Below are 16166 nucleotides of genomic sequence, written 5' to 3' on the forward strand. Positions count from 1 at the left end.
CTATATTTTCCTCTAAGTACAGATACATTCATGTATGCTCATTGTCTCTATTCACTCTTATACCTCTTTACCTGCATACATATCAATCGTGATCATTTTTACTCTCATTACCCGTCTTCTTCCCTCAGTCTATTTTTGTCTTTACCCACATACATATCAGTCGTGATCATTTTAACTCTCATTACCCGTCTTCCTCCCTCAGTCTATTTTTGTAATTGTTCTGCAAATTTTCGTGCTTCTTCTGGATCCGAGAATAGTCTGTTTTGCTGTCCTGGAATAAATATTTTCAATACCGCTGGATGCTTTAGTATAAATTTATACCCTTTCTTCCATAAAATCGCCTTTGCTGTATTGAACTCTTTTCTCTTCTTTAGGAGTTCAAAACTTATATCTGGATAAATGAAGATTTTTTGCCCTTTATACTCCAGTGGTTTGTTGCCCTCTCTTACTTTTTCCATTGTCTTCTCCAGTACCTTTTCTCTTGTAGTATATCTTAGGAATTTTACTACAATAGATCTTGGTTTTTGTTGTGGTTGTGGTTTAGAGGCCAATACTCTATGTGCCCTTTCTATTTCCATTTCATGCTGTAGTTCTGGACATCCTAGGGTCTTAGGGATCCACTCTTTTATAAACTCCCTCATATTCTTGCCTTCTTCATCTTCCTTAAGGCCCACTATCTTTATGTTATTTCTTCTGTTATGGTTTTCCATTGTATCTATTTTTTGAGCTAGTAGTTCTTGTGTCTCTTTAGTTTTTTTATTAGATTTCTCCAATTTCTTTTTTAAGTCTTCTACCTCCATTTCTGCTGCTACTGCCCGCTCTTCCATCTTGTCCATTTTTTTTCCCATTTCTGTTAAGGTCATCTCCATTTTAATTATTTTCTCCTCTGTGTTGTTTATTCTTTTTCTTAAATCCTTAAATTCCTGTGTTTGCCATTCTTTAAATGATTCCATGTATCCTCTAATAAGAGCAAGTATATCCTTTACCTTGCCTCTCTTTTCTTCTTCTATTTCACCATACTCTTCCTCTTCTTCTTCCTCTGGGTTGGCCATCTGTTGTTTCTTTGTTGCCCTTTCCTCCTCTTCTTTCTTGTTTCTGTTGTCTTCTGTGGTCTCTTCTTGCTGCAGGTGTTCTGCAGCTGTCGTTGCCGGCTGTGGAGATCGACTCCCCAGCTGGTCCCCCCTCCCGTCGGTGTGTTTTTTTTCATTCGCATCGCGCATGCGCGAAACTTCGCGCATGCGCGTTTGCGCACTTTTGTTCGGCTCTGCGAGCCATTTTTGTAGTCCATTATTTACCGACCTGAGGGAGCGGGTTTCTCTCTCCGCAGCGGGCCTCTTCGGACAGGTAAGGCCTTCACCTTTTTCCTCCTTTGTCTTCTCTTCCTCTCTTCTTACCGTTGCTTTCGACTTTTCTTTTTTTGTCGCCATCTTCTTTCCACCTTTATACTCACTTTTCTGTAACTTTTATTTCTGTGCCTTTGTGTTTTCTCTTGTTTTTCCCGACTTTTCTGGAGAGGGCTGGAGTTCACCGTCCGGCCACTACTCCATCGCGTGACTCCTCCCGGAAAAAGCCATGTTCAATGGAGAACCAGCTTCTGTTGACCTTTCAGTGTCCGTCAATTCTCAATAGGCTGGTTCACCCTTCGATCCCAGTCTGTTGCCAGTGTTGAGATAGGTCAGGAGTGGATCAGCCAATGATCCGAGTATCTCTGATCATGTTGCCTGGATAAATGAATTCAGATGTTTCAGGCATGTGAGTGCAGATATTGGAATCTGGAATTAACTGCTGGAGGAACTCAGTGGATTAAGGGGCATCTGTGGATGCAGAGGGATGGTGATGATCCAGGTTGTGACGTGCATCGGGCCTGTCCCAAATCATTGATAGACCCTCTCCCTCTACAGATGCTGCTTCCTCCAGCAGTTTGGCATTAGAATGCAAACTTTTGGTGTGTTGTAGTGTCAGTAAGCTGTTCGGTAGATTTGACCTGTGGTCGAAGGGCTAGAGAGGGAATCTCTCCTCAAGGAGCTCCGAGCTGCTTTAGCTGGGAGTTCCTGTCATCCCCTCCCGAGGTCACCCCAAGTAGCTCAATCCCCATGGTCTGGGACTCCCCCACTGGTTTTGAGGAATGTCACCTCATGTTAGCCCCGCACTCTGAAACCATGTGGCATTCTTTAACACCGCCCCCCATCCCACTGCAGGCACTTTCCACCAACATATAGCTCACACAAAGCTTAGGCACCAGGGAACAATGAAGGGACATTGGCCAGTTCACAACCCTATTACACAGTGGGATAGTGTGATGTGGAGTGGGGGGGAACTCCGACTCATGAGCACAAACAGGGAGACGTGCACAGACCTTGGTATAATGGAATTGCATTGGGTCATCTGTGGACAGCGACACCTTCAATCCTTTATGCATGAACTCTCGTAGTGGATTTTTGGAGTATTCCAGGAAGAGGCTGTTGTTGCTGAGAGGGGACATGGCAATGGGTATCTGACAGAGATAGTAGAGGTACTGAAGAACTGGGCTCTGGAAAACCAAGCACACAGAGCATCGTGTCAGTCCAAGAAACGTGGCATTGAGCTGGTAATCAAAATAAAATGTGGTGAACAAAATAACAATAATGGGGGAGGGTTGGTGTTGAGGGCAACACTGGGAGCGGCGGGGCAGAAGTCACGGTCTGCAATGCCAGGAAGACGGAGAAAGATAAATGATTTAAACGGCTGAAATGGGAATTGAATGGAAAGGAGGGTTTGTGTGTGTGGCGTGGGAGTACTCAGGCAGGTCTCTTGTTCGAGAAGCCCGCTGCTTGTGAATAAAACTCTGCTGTCTCCAATTACACAGAATTAGCTGGCAGTTTACCAGGGTGGATTTACCCCATCACAGAACTATTATCTTTTGTTTAATTAGCTCATTAAAAGTTTAACATCAGTGACTCCACCACCATCACTGATTAGCTTAGTATTCGATTGTTGATGACTTTTCGAAAACGGCAAAGAGAGGCTGTACTGAGGGTGGTGGGGGTGGTCACACTGTTGTAGATGAAATACTGAAGGAGGGGGAGGTCACACTGTGGGGGGGGGGTCCACTGGGAGACATAGTACTGAAGGAGCGGTTCATATTGTGGGAGATGCAGTACTGAGGAAGGGGCAGGTGTGAGGGTCACCCTGTGGGAGGGGAAGTACTGGGGGAGTCACTGGGAGATTCAGAACTGAAGGAGGGGCAGGAAAGGGGGGGAAATCACACTGTGGGAGAGAAGTACTGAAGGGGGGTCTCTGTGAGAGATACAGTGAGGGAGGGGTTCACACTGTGGGAGACACAGTACTAAGGAAGGGGCAGTACCAGAGAGGGGTGGGGGGTGGAGGTCACACTAAGAGAGATGTAGTACCAAGGGAGGGGCAATGCTGAGGAGGGTGCTGCCGGCTTGTCTGACCGTACCTTTTTGAGGTTGAGTCCGTGTGAAATGTTGTCTGCTGTGAGGAAGGCGGTGACGAGGTGCGTGATGGAGCCAGCCTCTCCACAGTGGGGTCGGAAGAGGAAGGTGCTCAGACCACGCTCCCTGCAACACAGAGACAGTAAGTGCCTAGCTGTAGGGGTAGTGTCGTGGTCAGTTCAGGTGGGGGCTCAGTCTGACCACACTGGGCATTGTCGTTCACCACACTGAACCACTGACACTTCAGTGCCAGGGAGACCCTTTTTGCTTTTTCTTCATTAGACCGCACCCCTGTCCAGGGGCTAGACCAGTGTTTCTCAACCTTTTTCTTTCCACTCACATACCACTTTAAGTAATCCCTATGCCATCAGGTGCCCTGTGATTAGTAATGGATTGCTTAAGGTGTATGTGACTGGGAAGGGAAGGTTGAGAATCGCTGTTTTAGACCCAATTGTTACTGAAATATTTTGCTTGAGAAAAATTGTCATTGGCCCATTTCCTTTGGAGTTATGCCACAAACGAGCCTGCAGCTGACGTGGACATTTACCCCCTCTATAAATCTTTGTCCGCGAAGCCAAGCCAAAGAAGAAGATGAACCCGTGCAGATTGCAAGTCAATTAGGTACAATTAAAACAGTGGTTTTCAAACTTTTTTCTTTCTACCCACATCCCACCTTAAGCAATCCCTTACTAATCACAGAGAACTAATGACATAGCGAATACTTAAAGTGGGATGTGAGTGGAAAGAGAAAGGCTCAGAACCACTGCCTTAGACAGTTGCATCTGGATGTTGCGTGACCTGCTAGATTCTTCCAGGACTTTGTGTCCTGTGCCAGGCCCCAACATCTGCAGACCTTGTCCGGACCTACCTGCGCAGATTGTTGAGCACCATGATGTTGGCGTACATGTAGTAGAGGTAGTAGCTGTAGGGAGGGTTCTGCTCCTGGGTCCATTCTCCGGGGCTTGGGCTCTTTATGGAGAACATGTGGGCAGTGTGCTTTGATTCATCATCCACGCTGTCAAACCCTGTCACCTGCCAGAGAGAAGGGCACAGACTTGCTGGTTCGGGATGGAAGGACACAGATGGGCACTCAGACCATTCCTCGGCCTTACATTGGAAAATGAAACCTTACCAAAATGCATGTAAGCAGTACACATGAATGTGTGGCTTTTACATTCACAGTGTACAGATGGTGTACACTTGTCCTGAGCAAGTTTTTTTTTAGACAAACAGCACAGTAACAGGCTCTTTCGGCCATAAGTCCATACTACTCAATTAACCTACATCCCTGGTACATTTTGAACAGTAGGAAGAAACCAGAGCCCCCGGAGGTAACCCATGCAGACATAGGTTTCATATAAACTCCATACAGACAGCGCAGGATTTGAACCCCAGTCCCGATCGCTGGTGCTGTAACAGCATTGAACTAACCGCTATGCCAACCATGCTGCCCCAATAGGTGAAACAGCCTGTCTGGCCCATGTGAATCATGTTGTCTACCCAAGATGGACCCATCTGCCTGCAAATGACAGTGGACCATCACAGCACTCTGCCTTTGCATTGGCCCATAGTCCCCCAAACCCATCCTATCCATGTATCTATCTAATTCTTTCTTAAACATTCCAATAATACCTGCCTTAACCACTTCATTTGACCTTGTCAACCTTCTTGGTCACATCTTCAAAAAACTCAGTCAGATTTGTGAGATGATGACCTCCTAATTACAAAATCGTGCTGACTCTCCCTAATCAGCTCTTGTCCATCCAAGTGCACATACATAGTCTCCCTTGGAATACTCTCCAGTGACCTACCCACCACAGATGTTAGACTCACTGGCCTGTTGTTCCCAAGCATTTCCCTGCAGGCCTCTTGGACAGAGGCACAACATTTACCACCCTCCAAACTTCTGCCACCCCATCCGTACTTAATTGTTGATTCATCAGTTTCAGCCAGGATGCCTGCTATTTCCTCTCCAGCTTCCCACTGTATCCTCAGATATTATCTGTATTATCTGACCAGTCCCAGATTTGTCTATATTCATACACACGAGGGCCTTTAACACTTGTTATGACTCATGTCTTTCTCCACAGTAAACACAGAGAAGTACTTATTGACGATCTTGCCCATCTCCTGTGGCTTCACACACAGTTGACCACATTGATTTCTGAGAGGTCCCATCTGGTTTACCCCCTTTCTCTATATCTAAAATCTCTTGGAATTATCCTAATATTATCTGCCTTAGCTATTTCCTGTCCCCTTTTTGCCCTCCTAATCATATCTTCTGACTGGACATCATCCAACCGGATGGCATTAATATTGACATCTCTGGTTTTTGTTACCCCCCCCCCCCCCCCACCGGCTTCTTCCCCTGTCAACTTCCCCCAGCTCTGTCTCTCCCTTTTCCCTGTCTCCTTTTCCACAGACAATAAATTCTCACCTCTCCCCTTATCATATCCAATCATCTTTTGTTGGCCTGGACTCCTCCCCCACCCAGCACTGTCTGAAATCTGAGATTTCTGGCTCACTCTGCTTATTCTTAGAGGAAGGGCCCAGGCCCGAAATATTGACAATATATCTGGATGCTGAAAGACCGGCTGAGTTCCTCCAGCATTTTGGTGTGTTTGTCCTTTTTTTCAAGCTTGCACATCACTTCTCGAAACCCCTGCAGGTAAACGCTTGTTTGTATTTGTCCTTTTTTTCAAGCTTGCACATCACTTCTCGAAACCCCTGCAGGTAAACGCTTGTTTGTACGTACCCCGTGCCACCTTCTTGCTCTTGATTGCTCACGTCATCTAAGCCTCCCGATGCTTGCATGTCTGACTCTTCACTCCTAACAGGATCCACCAGTAATAATTAACTCAAGCTAGTTTTTGTTTTAAGGTTGGCCTTGCCCCAGTTCTGAAGTTTAACATGTGGTCCTGCCCTGTCTGTTACGGAATAAGGTAATACAATTTATGGAATAAAATATATAAAAAGGGGTAAAGATAGATTGTGGGGGGGGGGGGTTTAGATCACACTTCGCAAACAGTAACATTTCACAAAAGACATTCTCATTTGAAATGTCAGGGCTATGCCCAAGGTTAGATTTCATGTCTGCCAGTGTCTTTACAGAAACCATGAAGACTTCACGAGTAGATGGTAATGGGCTTGCTATTGTAGAATTGAAATGAACTATTGTCTTTAAAAGGAACAGATGTCCAGGCTCAGAAACTGATAAACCTTTTGCTGTTAAAACTGGTGCCATCTTGAAGTCTGTGTTTCTAAGAAGGGTCATGTAATTTTGCAAACAGAGAGAGAGAGAGAGAGAGAGAGTCAGTTTTTACAGCAAGAGTTGGTGTTGGAAACTGCAAGTTTTGCAGACCTGTTGCAAGACCCCATTTGAAGACAGATTTTGAGTTCTGAGTTCAGCCTTTTAGTTAATTAAAAGAGGATGTGGCTGGTTCATGTGTTCCCCCTGAAATAGGGGAAAAAGAAGAACTCTATGTGGTAACCTGGAATAAGAGGTTAACTTTTGGAAAACCCATGAGGGGCTGATTGAAGGAGGTGGGCGGGGGGGGGGGGGGTGTCTCCAATGAACAATGAATATCTCTCTCTGAAACCAAGGAAGACCTTCCTTTGCAGGAACAATTTAGATTAAAGCACCAGAGCCCAGTGAAGATCATAAATGTTAAATACTGTGCACAGTATAAAAACTGCCTGATCCCAGTGAATGTGGAGAAGTGAAAAGTGAATGATTGGACAGTGGAAAAGAACTTTCCTGAATGCATACACATTACATATATGTGCGCTTAGAATTAGAAGAATTAGTAATAAGTTAAATATTGATCATATTATTAGGTTTTTGTTTATATAATCATTAACCTGGTGAATTTCTGTTGCTGCTGGTATTTTGAGTTCCTCTGGGCTCGTAACAACACTCCCTCTCTCTCTCTCTCTCTCTCCCTTTTCTTTGGCTTGGCTTCGTGGACGAAGATTTATGGAGGGGTAAAGTCCACGTCAGCTGCAGGCTTGTTGGTGGCTGACATGTCCGATGCGGGACAGGCAGACACGGTTGCAAGGGAAAATTGGTTGGTTGGGGTTGGGTGTTGGGTTTTTCCTCCTTTGTCTTTTGTCAGTGAGGTGGGCTCTGCGGTCTTCTTCCAAGGAGGTTGCTACCCGCCCAACAGTGAGGTGCCAAGATGCACGGTTGGAGGCAAAATCAGCCCACTGGCGGTGGTCAATGTGGCAGGCACCAAGAGTTTTCTCTCTCTATAACTATCTTAAACCTAATAGACCCATGTTCGCTGGTCTCCAAAGGCTTATCCTTAAACACCTCATTCACTTGTCCTTCCTAATTTCAGAAGACTGGATCAAGCATTGCCCCCTCCAGTGTGGGACCCTCTACCAATTGCCAATGGAAGCTTCCCAGAACTTATTTGACCAATTCCACCCCATCTGAACCTTTCACACTATGACTTACCCAATCATCATTTGGCAAGTTAAAATCCTGTACTACAATAGTCTTATTTGACCTACAGCTGACACCAATCTCCTGGCAAATTTGTCCTTCTAATTCCCATTGACTATTTGAGGACCTGTGTTGCACTCCCCAACAAGGTGATCATGCCTTTCCTGTTCCTCAGCTCCATCCATGTAGCATCACCAGCTGTAATGCCACCTCTGACCATTGCTGTGACATCCTCCTTAACCAATTACAAGGACCTCCACCTCTTTTACCCTGTCTCTGTCCCTCCTGAAGCTTTGTACCTGGGAATGTGGAACTGCCAGTCTTGCCCCTCTCCAGCCAAGTTTAGTAATGACTCCCACAAGCCAAGCACACGTTTATCTATGCCCTCTGTTCACCTGCTTTACCGTACAAGCCTCCAGATTAAATTTGGTGCAATTTAACCAACCAATCCTTTCTCACTCCCTGCCTTTACTAGAGATGGAACACGCGAAAGAGAGCGCAGGAAGGAGATCTACGCACGTATTTCAGGAAGAGATGGAGTTCCGGATTTTGTTTGGGATTGATTGTTGCTTCAAACAGAGGCAGGAAAATATTCTCCAACATCTTCCCAAAACTTGGTAGGATTTTTTTTGTTTGAAATATGTCACTAGAAAAAAAAGCAATATTAGAATGTAAACCAGTCCAGATATCAGCTCTCATTGCATCCTCACTTATCACCAGTTACTATGGATAATCTGTGTGCATTCCATCAGACAGCTGGTTTAACAAACCCATCCATGGGCTAAAGCTCATTAACTGAGACAATGGATGCTTACACAGGGAGGGTCACAATGAGGGAGGGGTGGCACTGTGGGGGTAGCAGGGCAGAAGTCACAGTCTGCACCGCCGGGAAGATGGAGAAAGATAAAAGGCTGAAATGGGATTTGAATGGAAAGGAGGGTTTGTGTGTGTGATGTGGGAGTACTCAGGTTGACCTCTTGCTCAGAAGAAGTCCGCTGCTTGTGAGTAAAGCTCTGCTGTCTCCAACTATGCAGTTCCAGCAATTAGCTGGCAGTTTGCCAGGGTGGATTTAATTATATGGTTATGGTTATACCCCCACTGCAGAACTGCTATCTTTTAGCTAAGTTGCTCGTTAAAAGTTTAAGATTAGTGACCCCATCACCAGTTCATCACTGATTAGCTTGTCAGTCGGGTGTTGATGACTTTTCAATGGCATCTCGAAGGCCTGGGAGCTTCAGCCTTACCTTCGAGGATTTTGTGAGGCTTTGGCGGATTGCCAGGGAGTCAGTTCACGAAGCATCCAGGGATTTCTGTTCATCGCTCTGCTATCTCATCATCCAGATAAAGGCGTCACATCTTGGACTCTCGTTTTGACATGGAGAATACGGGATGGTGTGCTTGGAGAAGAACTGAGTTAGCACGTCTTCAATCAGCATGAGGTGGCCCTCTCCTGTGGTGGACTATTGTTTTATACAGTGGTCTAGTCTGTTTGTTTCTTGTAAATATGTTGGACCGGTCTTCTGAAAGACCAAGGCCCTACAGGAGTTGTGCTGGGGCAGTGACTTCAACGACTCCTGAAGCCGGGAATTCTTTCACATCACTGGAAGACGAGAATGCGGTCATGATACTTGTCCCTAGCTATCATGGTTGAAAAATGCACAAAGGCCATGGTGGGGAGCGATGGCACCCTGTCCATTACAGCGAGTGCAAAAATAGAGGGGAAATCCGTGATGAGCCAATGAACTGTGAAGGCAGTGGTCTAGACATGAATTGAGTGAGTCACAGACTCACCAGCCATCTGTCACTTCAGCGGCTTGGTTGAGACCATATTTCATGGAGATATGGAATGTGCAAGGGTGCAGCCCCTGTTCGCGGGCTTGAAGGGGTTGTCCCTCAAGCTTTGGCTGCATTTCAGCCCCACGCTCCTGATCTTTGGGCACCTAGTACGGAGGAGGGAGCGTCTAGGGTTGTCCTCATCAATCTGGTACTGGGCCTGGCCAAGATGGCCATCCATGGGTCCAGGCAGCGGGCAGTCGAGGGTTCAGCTCGGGCTGACTACCTGCCCCTCTTCTGAGGACACCTGTGTGGCAGTGTATCCCTGGAGAAGGAGCACTCAGTTTGGAGGGTCTCTGGGAATGGTCGTCTCCCCAAGGGTTTGACAGTATCGATGGAGATAATCATGTTTCATTTGTAACTTATGTTTTGTGTGAATTGTAGATGAATGCAGTACTTGTATCTTTCGGACGATGAATAATAAAGAGGCGAGATTGATTTACTGCCAAAAAGGCATACAAAATGGGACAATGCTGAGGGATCGCTGTGTTGGCAGTGTTACATTGCATGGATTTCCTCAGAAATATATCTGTTGGGACATTTGCAATCTGGAACTTACTATATGCGAGGAACCTGGATCATCCAGCGGATGTTTGGTGAGTAGACTCTGTGTTTGATGAACCACCTGGATAGGCTCAGCCATTCGTCAGGGGATCTGCCATAGATCGAGAGGCGTGGTTCCGTGTAATGGTACTTGCTCTCTTCCAGATCACGGGAGACTTCCTGCGGGGAAGCACAAAGCATTGAGAGCAATTACAGCCCAAAACTCCACCTCAAAACATCCCATAATGTCTCACAGCCAGATCCCACCAACCAGACTGTGACCAGACAGAGAACCCTTGAGAAAACATTGGTCAGTTCTTCCATGTCATGCTCCCACTGGGTTTTGAGATCAGTAGGTCCCTGATGGTTTATTGCACTGTGGGATCTTGCTGGACACAAGAATATCTGATTAGTAATGAAGGGGTTTGCATTTACAATCCAGGGCAGCTGGATTAAATCCCATATTTAATAAATAACACAGGACACTAAAGCATCACCAGATTTCCATCTAGTGCAGCAGTGTCTCTGGGGAGCAACTCTGTCCTTGCCCAGTTTAACCCAGCATTTCCATGCCCAGCAGTGTATCCCACTGTGCAAAGGAGATTTACCAGGATGTTGCCTGGATTGGTGAACATGTCATATGGAGCAAGGTTGACTGAGCTGGCGCTTTTCTCTTTGGAGTGATGAAGGATGAGAGGTGACTTGATAGCGGGCATGGATTGGGTGGACAGCCAGTACCTTTTCCTGGGGTGACAATAGCAAATACCAGAGGGCATCTGTTAGGTGAAAGGAGGAAAATTCAGGGGAAAATTTATTTGCGCATAGTTGTGGGTGCCTCGAATACCTTGCCAGGGTAGTGGTGGAGGCTGGAACAATAGGGGCGTTAGACAGGCACACAGATGTTAGGAAAATAGAGGATTATGGGTGTGACGTAGGGAAGGGTTAGATTGTTGTGGAGTAGTTTTCCATGGTTCGGCCATAATCATGGCTGAAGGCCCTGTATGGTGCTGGAATGCTCTACAAACCATCCAGAAGGCAGCTCCCCACCACCTGGAAGAGCATCTGGGCAGGGGAGATGGAAGCCTAGATCCCCAGAAATTCCCAAATAGATAGGCTGTCGTGTTTCCATCAGGGAAGCCCACACTGTGAATTCCCAGCAGGTCAGCCTGTGTTCATGGGGAGAGCCACTAAGCAGATGGTTCATGTGGGAGAGTCAGTCTCTCTCCCCCCTCCCTCGCCTTCCCCATCTCATTCTCTCTCTCCCCCCTCGCCTTCCTCATCTCTCTCTCTCCCTCTCTCCCCCCTCCCCCCCCCCTTCTCCTTCTCTCTCTCTCTCCATTGTAAAGTCCTCACACACCTTGATGATGCGGGCAAAGTACTCTCCCTGGATGTAGTTGTCAGTCTTGAGGTAGAGATCCCTCAGCTCACTGGCTCCCACTGGGTTATACTTTGAATTAAATTTATCAAATCGATGGAAGGTCTGACGATCCTAAAATCATTAATTTTTGCAAATGAGCTTTTTCAACATTCAAACAATTTCATGTTATCAAAATAAGCTCCAACTTCATGGTGCTCCTAAGGAGAGAGGCCATTTGTCAGTGCCACCTCAGACTGTCCACTGCTCCAGAATCCCCTTGCTGTTGGATTGTTCCTGTCGAACCTGTTCTCACAGATTACTGCAGCTCATTGCACAACATTCCCCTCCAGACCTTCGACCCTGCTCTGTAACCCCTGGGCTTTCCCCTTCCCTCCCTCCCTCTCTGTTTCCTTCACTCCCTCTGTACACACTCCCCTCCCTTGTTCAATCCACAAATCTGCAAAAGGCAGTCGGTGTTTCAGCCTGAGCCCTTCCACCCTCCCTCCCTCAGAGCACCCTTCCTTCCTCCTCCACTCCCTCTGGCACCTTCCCTCCATCACTTCCCCCCACCTCAGCTTTCCTCCCTTCCTCCTCTACCTATTCTAGTTTCCCCCTCCCTCCTTCCTTCACTCCCACTGGCGCCCTTCCTCCTTCACACCTTCTGTCCTTCACTCCCACCTTCCTTCATCCTTCCCTCCCCCCCACCCACCCTCACTTGCTCCTTCAATCCCACCCTGCCACCAGACCATGGTGATCTGTAGCCTCATTGACTCTCCTGTGACCCTCTGTAATAGGGGACCAGACCCCTGCAGATCACCCCCCTCCCACCTCAGCTCCATATCTACTCTAAATGATCGGTGACTGGGCCCAGGGTCCAGTGATGGATCCGACTCCCACCTGACACAATGACTGGAACCCTGGAGAACAGTGAGTGATGGAATTGGAACAGGAGGTCATTCTGCCCCTCATCTCTGTTGCACCAATCAGAATAGATGATCTGCCCTGGCTCCTTAACCTTGAATATACCCACCACCCCTAGTGATACAGCACTGCAACAGACCCATCACATCTATTCTCCCTCCCCAGTAGACCCTTCCCCTCCAAGCGGATGGCCCCCACTTTCTTGGGAGGGGTAGGGAATGAACTCCGACCTGGGCACCCGTTCTACCACCCAAGGGCAAATTGTCCACATACTCACCGCATGCACATCCAGAGAGTCGATGGTGAGGTCGTAGGGGTCCATGTGGAGCATGGCGAAGAGCTGGCGCAGGGTGAGCAATTGACCGTCCCTCTCCAGGACCACCCGCTCTGCCTCTTCTTTGTTGGTCTGCTGGATGAACCTAAGCAGATGTTTCTGGCTCATACAGGCAGCAGCGTGGATGTGAGTGTCCACCTAAGTACAACCAGACACACAATACCCTTCAGTTCGATCCATGCTGCATCCCTGACCATCCAGGAATGGGGGAGTTACATTTGCATAGCACCTTTCACAACCACTACCCACCAACTCATCTGACATGAAGCCACTTTACAAGCTGTGTGCAGTCTGTTGCAAACTCCATAGCAAAAGATATGAAGTTTGGAAGAATTCTGGATCATATTGAAGGATGTCGTAGGTTACAACAGGATATAGACAGGATGCAGAGTTGGGCAGAAAAGTAGCAAATGGAGTTCAATCCAGTTAAGTGTGAGGTGATGCTGTTTGGAAGGACAAACTAGAAGGATAACATTCTTCTCCAACATTCCAAAGGTGTGCAGGTCAGTGTGGGTGAGGGGAGAATCGGAGGCAGGGGGAAGAAAAGGGAGAAGTTTGGGGAGTGTAAAGAGGGATCAGTAGAGTGGCTGTCACCGATTTGATGGACTGCAGGGTCTGTTTCTGTGCTGGACTACCAAGATCCTCCTCTGGAACGTCCACCTACATTATGCCCTGTCTCAGGTGGGAGCTGAGTCTCTGACAGAAACAGGACCTTAAGGCCACTGGCTCATGCTGACCCACATCCCCATCAACACCATCCCATTTTCCAGCATTTGACCCAGATCCCTCTGTTCCTTTCCCATCTACCTCCCTGATTGATATTGTTGAAACTGTGACTGTCCCACCTCCCACGGAGCTGGTATCCCTCCCACCATCTCCCCACCCTCAGAGCTGCTTGTACATTTACCCTCTCACCTAAACTGGCATCTCAGGCTATCAGTGAACAAGTGGTTACTGGTGCCAGGGACAACACCACCCAGTGATGCCCGGTGCCCAGTAATGGTGATTGGTTTATGGTGCTGGTACACAGCCCTGCTTAGTACCTGGTGATGGTGGCCAGTGTATGGTGCCTATACTCAGCCCTACCCAGTGATGGTGAATGGTAAACAGTACCTGGTGATGGTGACCAGTAAACGGTGATCAGTGATGGTGCCTAATGAACAGTGATCAACGATGGTGACTGGTGCTAATGCCAGCTGAATGGTGACCAGTGAACGGTGATCAGTAATGGTGACTGGTCCCTGGCCGGGCACTTCCTTTCCATAGTGCCCTTACCTTCCGGACATTGTAAAAGTCGCGGTGCGGCACGCCCTTCAGCTCCCGCAATTCCGCCATCTCATTCAGCATCTCGTGCAGGTTGAACTTGGAGGCCAGGAAGTTGAGCCTGCGGTGACAGTAGGTCTTCCTGCAAGGAAATCGCAGGAGATCGACATCAACCAGACCATCCCTATCGGCAAACCTCACGAGAGCTGCTGAGTCACTCTAGGACCAACCAATGGTGTGCTGCCTCTAACATGTCCCTGCCTCTAACATGTCCCTCCCTCTTGTCCAACCATGGCTGGTGTTGAGTCCAGCAGCACTGCTGACACAGTGGGTTCCCAGTGGGGTCTTCAGACCGAAGACCAGCTGTGGAAGACACAATTGTACAATTGCTGTCTAGATACAGGAGGCATTTAGTCCATCCAACTCCTCCATTGGAACAATCCCATCTATCCCATTTCTCAAGGACCTGAAACTTCTCCCACTTGGCACAGAGCACAGTTCCAGATGTATGGTGTTTGTGAGTGCTCTTTGCATTCCAGAGACCCCCGCATCCTTGAACCTTCATTATCCACCCACCGACCTGTTACCGGTGACTGGTGACTGTAATGTTCCACCTGTTTCGAGAATGGAGAGCTCAGGTGCAGGCTCAGACTGACCGATGGCAAGACACGACTTAGAGTCAGTGACCAACAGCGTTCTACCCCAGCTCTCTGTCGGAGGCACAGAGAAACCTACCAGTTGCCATCTCCGCAGAATCGTAACTTACATGGGGCCGTCTGCGATCAGTGCGAGGATGTGGCTTAGGTCCAGTGTGAACGTCTCCAGGTCAGGGTATGGGAGGCCTTTGGGCTCTCCCTGTTCCAGCCTCTCCTTGTTCTCATAGACAAAGATAACTCCTTCCTTCATCATGGCCACATAGTCCAAGTCCTCCGGGGCATCGCTGAGATCGTACGGATCCTGACCATCTCCGGGGGCAGAGTGGACATCTGGCCAAGCGAGCACGGAACAGTTAGGCATTGGCTGAACAAATTTCAAACAGCAGGACGTCCAATCACTGAACAGAGAACACCATAGGAACAGGCCCTTCAGTCCAACGTGTCTCTGCTGAATATGCTGCTCTAGTAAAACACAAAAATCTGCAGACACCATGGATTTTTTTTTTCATTTAAGAACCCTTACTTGGGCACTTTATTGATTTTTCTCTGTCTTTTTTAGACAGTTTTGTTTACATTTCTTTATAGAGCTTCCCACCTTATTCGTGGTTTCACTTTCTTTTTTTAAATTTTTTTATTTTTCACACTGTAAACCACATTGATCAAGATACATACATTTTTCTTTTCAAATATATACTGTGTCGTTTTCTCCCCCCCTCCCTCTTCCTATCCCACCCTCACTACCTCCCCTCCCATTCATTTAAAGTTCAGAATCTAAGATACATTAAACCCGTCAAACAATGTTGTCACTCAATAAAAATAAACAAGAAATTCCACTGAGTCAATTCTTTTCATTTCCTTCTCCTTCTGTCATTTTAGGTGGTAGATGTCCTCGGTAGGTTTTCTCTATTGTGTTTTATGTATGGCTCCCATATTTGTTCAAATATTGTAATATAATTTCTTAAATTATATGTTATTTTTTCTAGTGGAATACATTTATTTATTTCTATATACCATTGTTATATTCTCAAGTTATCTTCTAATTTCCAGGCTGACATAATACATTTTTTTGCTACAGCTAGGGCTATCCTAACAAATCTATTTTGTGCACCATCCAAATCGAGTCCAAATTCTTTGTTTTTTATGTTACTTAAGAGGAAGATCTCTGGGTTTTTTGGTAAATTGCTTTCTGTGATTTTATTTAATACCTGGTTTAGATCTTCCCAAAATTTTTTCACTTTCTCACATGTCTAAATTGCATGAATTGTTGTTCCCATTTCTTTTTACAGCGAAAACATCTGTCAGATACTGTTGGGTCCCATTTATTTAACTTTTGAGGTGTAATGTATAGCCTGTGTATCCAGTTATACTGTATCATACG

General features: G+C 46.9%; 1 protein-coding gene and 1 long non-coding RNA gene across 7 annotated transcripts in view; one reads left to right on the forward strand and one right to left on the reverse strand.

Annotated features, from left to right (window-relative positions):
- Positions 1-16166, reverse strand: part of LOC138746109 (AMP deaminase 3-like) — a 45027-nt gene that overhangs the window by 7661 nt on the left and 21200 nt on the right. For 4 of the 6 annotated variants that reach the window (XM_069903997.1, XM_069903988.1, XM_069903978.1 and 1 more), the window contains exons 5-13: positions 14899-15118; positions 14145-14274; positions 12813-13007; positions 11615-11746; positions 10274-10437; positions 8401-8527; positions 4303-4466; positions 3440-3560; positions 2357-2530 (exon numbers count right to left, since the gene is read on the reverse strand). In XM_069903997.1, coding sequence (XP_069760098.1) covers positions 2357-2530; positions 3440-3560; positions 4303-4466; positions 8401-8527; positions 10274-10437; positions 11615-11746; positions 12813-13007; positions 14145-14274; positions 14899-15118 — 1427 coding nt within the window. The remainder of the gene's footprint in view (positions 1-2356; positions 2531-3439; positions 3561-4302; positions 4467-8400; positions 8528-10273; positions 10438-11614; positions 11747-12812; positions 13008-14144; positions 14275-14898; positions 15119-16166) is intronic. The other 2 variants (XM_069904006.1, XM_069904023.1) reach the window with 2 other exon arrangements.
- Positions 8575-10166, forward strand: LOC138746188 (uncharacterized). The gene is made up of 2 exons (XR_011346786.1): positions 8575-8882; positions 10099-10166. It is a non-coding gene; the product is annotated as an uncharacterized lncRNA (long non-coding RNA).

The sequence above is a fragment of the Narcine bancroftii genome, chromosome 1 (assembly GCF_036971445.1).
Source record: "Narcine bancroftii isolate sNarBan1 chromosome 1, sNarBan1.hap1, whole genome shotgun sequence".
Lineage (NCBI taxonomy): Eukaryota > Metazoa > Chordata > Chondrichthyes > Torpediniformes > Narcinidae > Narcine > Narcine bancroftii.